At 40.0% G+C, this 4,749-nt stretch overlaps 1 protein-coding gene across 1 annotated transcript; it reads left to right on the plus strand.

The window, feature by feature from the left end:
* Positions 1-3,231: 3,231 nt before the first annotated feature.
* On the plus strand, positions 3,232-3,902 carry LOC118838644 (40S ribosomal protein S8-like). The gene has a single exon (XM_036745991.1). It carries the CDS (start codon positions 3,241-3,243, stop codon positions 3,844-3,846), a length of 606 nt encoding a protein of 201 aa, XP_036601886.1. The 5' UTR covers positions 3,232-3,240; the 3' UTR covers positions 3,847-3,902.
* The last annotated feature ends 847 nt before the right edge of the window (positions 3,903-4,749 follow it).

Genomic DNA, 4,749 nt, shown 5'->3' on the forward strand with positions numbered 1-4,749 from the left:
GGAGGGCAAGCAGAGGGAACCTGATTGGGCTTTGTTTTTTGTTTTTTCCTAGCCAGGATTGCTAGAGGCAGCTAGATCTCATAAAGCAATAAGAATTCCAGTGACAGAGTAGCATGATCAGCCACACCTGAAGGCCAACCTACTTTCCCTCTGATCAGACTAATCTTATCACCTGAGGATTATACGGAAGAACTGATGTAATTCTCAACCCACTTCATTAAAATATCTACCAACTGGGATTGTCTTGCCTCTGTCAGGTGAGGTCCAAATGATATATGTCAGGCCAATTAGAAGGAAGATACACCTAGGTTTAAAAGACCATGTTTGTCTTCACTGTGGATCTTTGGTCATGATGAAAGACAACTAATCTAATTTTTTGGTTACTGCTAGCCTAACTAGTAAATTGATCATGCTCAGGTCAACTGGCTTGTCAGTGAGGTGCTGTTGCAACAATTTAGCTAGCAGCGGTTGTGGGGGTGAAAGACCAACACAAACACAAAAAGAACGCTAGCAGTACAGATTCTTTTGATCTGTTTTACAAGGAAAGCAATGTTAAGGGGTTAACAATCTTACTGTAATCAAACATATACATATGTCATTCCCTTAATTCAGGGGAAAAAGCCAGAACCCTGAACTTCAGAGCAAATACAAACAAATTACAAAGATACATTACAAACAGACCAAATACACTTCATAGTTACCAAGAAAACATCTGGGTTGATCAACTAGAGGGCTCTTAACTACAGCTGCCCAGAGTCTCTGCATCATCACTCCTCCCAGAGTGAGCCTCAGCAAATAGCTCTGTTCTCTCTTTTTATGCACTCTTTAGCTGTCATCAAACATCATCTGAGGGACCAGAACTTAGGTGCATACTATTGGCTCTGGTTTTAGCAACTCCCCTTAGGACCCTGAGGGCTTCACACCCACATAGGCTTAGCGCCTAGTAGATAGAAGTTTGGACCTATGGCTTTGCACCTAGTAAGGCTCAATCAAAGAAACTTAATTTATCATAATAAAACAGTAAAAAGTCCCATCTTAATTGATATTACAGGTGCCAGTATGACATTGTTTTACAAACAGTTCACTGTTAATAGAACAATATCTTGCACTGGAAAAAAAATTGTTTTCAGCATCATTTTTACTAACTACAGATATTGAAGTTACAGTCAAAAAGTACTGGGTTCAAATCATTTCTTCCTAGTTATGTGACTATGAGCAACTCATTAACCTCTCTGAGCCTCAGTTTCCTACAAACAGATAATCATCTCCATAGACCCATCAAAGGGGTATATTGAGAGACTTAAATGATATAATGCATGTCATTTGATTAGAAAATTTTAAACCACTACCTCAAATGAATTATTTTTATTGACTCTCTGAAACAAAATTTCAGACACCTAAGTGGGCAAATGCTTCCATAGACTCACAGATAAAAGGAGGGTGTAATGGAAATGTGTTACTCAACTCTATCCATTACTAAAACTGGAAACAGCTTGTAAGTTCCAAAACAATAAATAAACTACAAAATATGTTTGCTCAGTATAAAAAGAACTGCTTACTTTGATAGCAATCTGTGAATTTAGGGAGTCCTCTGTGGTACGCATGCGTGTGCGTGTGTGTGTGTGTGTGTATGTAAACAATAGTAAAAAAAAAAATCCAGTTATTTGGACAGATCTTCATTCAATGAAGGTGGTCTACATAGGATTTCTGTTGAATCAAGTAATTATTGAAAAAACATCCTATGGATTGTCAAGGTAATTGGAGACATCCTGTATCCCAGAGCTAAAGACCAGCAAGAAGGCTATGCCCTGAGCCTGGCATAACAACAATCCTTTGCACTCTGAATGATTTCACTCTTTGCCAAAGTGTATTGCTTTGACCAAAACCAGGTGTTCTCTGAAGGATTTATGATTTTCATATCAATCAATAATTGTTTAGATTTGTAGGAGCTCCCCCTATTTCCCACAGGCCTGAGAGCCAAGGTGCTGCAGCACAAAATCATCTATCACACCTCTTGACATGCTCACAATCCCTGTTTTTCATAACAGTCAAGTGAACTGAACCAGGTATTGTACTCCTGTTCCCACCACACTAGCTCTGGTTCTGTACCCCACTGAATAATCACAGGGCTCAACAACGCTGACTTAAGACAATTAATTTAAGAACTGTTCCCACAAGACCCAGGAACTCCTGCATTGTCCACATGTAAGGTTGCCATGGGAATTTGACCTGCCTTTGTCCCAGCACATTAAGCCCTCCTTCTTGGGGGGCAGAGGAGAGGGTCAGACTTCTGCTTATAAGCATTTTCCTCACTCTGAAGTTAAACTACTGTTTAATCTCTGACACACCTGCCCCTGGCCTGCTCTGTTAGGTTCTGGCTATTCCTAGGTTAAAGGCTGGTTCTGGTCCAGTTAACAGAGGAAAAAGCTTAATACCTATTTCGCCTTCTTAACTTCTTTTGTTACTGGCCATAATATTTTTTCCCATTCTTTTGATTTCCCTTCATGACCTCCTCTAACTTTTGTGTCCCAAATTGAGTGTTTCATGGTCATTTCTAGGCTGATTCATATTCTCTATGCCAGTGGAGAATATCTATACAGTGAATTTGCTTTGAAATCAGTGGGAGTTCTTCACTGTACTTCAGCTTTTGAGGGTGTGAAGGAACATCTCATTTTGGTTGATCCTAATGTCCACAAATCCTTTTTCTTTCTCATTCACATAAAATTTCCTAAAAGTTAAAAAAAATTTTTGACTTTCTTAGGAAAATGATGTGGATAGAGATTGGGATAGAAGGACTTACAGGGGAAAGACCAATAAATGAGTTCATTAGGGCACATTTTCAAATAGTTTGCTAAAGGTGAAATGACTGGTATTAGAGCTCTTTTAGGAAGATGGGCAGAAGCAGCTTTAAACTTGAAAATTTTGTCAGTTTTAAGGATTGATATATACTGGTCTCTAGTGCTGGCTGAATGAATGAGTGAATGAATCAAGGGGAAAAAAAAAGTTAAACATTTAACTACTTGAAAAACAACATGCTATATACTGAAGATAAAACTACAAGAATGAAGACACTTCTTGGTATCTAGGAGCTTAAATTATTGGACAAATATTTTATTGCTAATTTTTTACTTTGTATCATCTAGATTTTTCCCATATCCTCCTTCCAAAAAAACCTATTCCTTAAAACAAAGAATTTCTTTTTAAAATGAAAAAGACGGCTCTTCGCAGCTCGCGCCGACCATGGGAATCTCCCGGGACAACTGGCACAAGCGCCGCAAGACCGGGGGCAAGCACAAGTATGAGCTGGGCCGGCCGCCCGCCAACACCAAGATCGGGCCCCGCCGCATCCACACCGTGCGAGTACGAGGAGTCAACAAAAAGTACCGGGCGCTGAGGCTGGACGTGGGCAACTTCTCCTGGGGCTCCGAGTGCTGTACCCGAAAAACAAGGATCATTGATGTGGTCTACAATGCATCCAACAATGAGCTGGTCAGGACCAAGACGCTGGTGAAGAATTGCATTGTGCTTATTGATAGTACCCCATACCGCCAGTGGTATGAGTCCCACTACGTGCTGCCGTTGGGTCGGAAGAAGGGAGCGAAGCTGACTCCTGAGGAGGAAGAAATTCTAAATAAAAAGCGGTCAAAGAAAATCCAGAAGAAGTACGAGGAGCGGAAGAAGAATGCCAAGATCAGCTCTCTTCCGGAGGAGCAGTTCCAGCAGGGCAAGCTCCTTGCCTGCATCGCATCCAGGCCAGGCCAGTGTGGCCGAGCAGATGGCTACGTGCTCGAAGGCAAAGAGCTTGAGTTCTACCTGAGAAAAATCAAAGCCCGAAAGGGCAAATAAACCCTAACTTGGACGTTCTCTAATGGAATAAATCCCCATATCGTTTAAAAAAAAAATGAAAAAGAGGAAGATGAGAAGGAAAAAAAAAATCACCTAACTGATCAACACATCACAAATATTACTTTATATACCTTACATATATTGCATACAATATATTACATTATATTTCATTATATAAATAATGGCCACATGTATGTACTCATACCTCTGCAGAGGAATGGAGGGAGTGTATTTTCATATTTCTTGTTTGGGACAAAGGTGCTTATATTAGAGAAAACAGCATTGAATATAGAGGAGTGGTAGACAGGGTGGGTTATCATTGTTTGTAAAGTTTTGAAATAGTTTTTGGAGGCATAGCAGAATGGATTGGCATATTCTTTCCAGTAGCAGTGTCAGCATTAAAGAATCTAGGTGGCACAGTGGGTAGAGTGCTAAGCCTGGAGCCAGGAAGACTGGAGTTAAAATCTGTCTTCACATTCCTACTAATTGTGTGACCCTGGACAATTCATTTAACCTCTGCCTAATTTTCCTCATCTGTAAAGTGAAAGTAATAATAACACCTACTTCAAACAATTAAATAAGATAATAAATGTGAAACATTGTACCTAGCACATAATAGGCACTATATAAATGTTAACCGCTATTATTAGACTTCTAAACATAGAAATTGAGGGGGCTAAGGGGTTGGAGACAGTTAAACCTATATTCTGGATGGCAGACCAGAAAGTCAAATAAATCCTGGATATAACCAGCAAACACATGCATACAGAGATACATACAAATATGTGTGTTTGAGCAGATAATCAATAAGGTCAGCAGGACCCTAGGATAAAGGGATTCTGGGTGTCATGGCAGCTAATGAGAAGATGGCTGGCTGAGGAATAAAGTGATGGTAAAATATAG

This window comes from Trichosurus vulpecula, chromosome 2 (genome assembly GCF_011100635.1).
Source record: "Trichosurus vulpecula isolate mTriVul1 chromosome 2, mTriVul1.pri, whole genome shotgun sequence".
NCBI classification, from domain to species: domain Eukaryota; kingdom Metazoa; phylum Chordata; class Mammalia; order Diprotodontia; family Phalangeridae; genus Trichosurus; species Trichosurus vulpecula.

What these genes read in the sequence shown, in the direction of transcription:
- LOC118838644 (XM_036745991.1), top strand. Translation starts at nt 3,241, where the DNA reads ATGGGAATCTCCCGGGACAACTGGCACAAGCGCCGCAAGACCGGGGGC.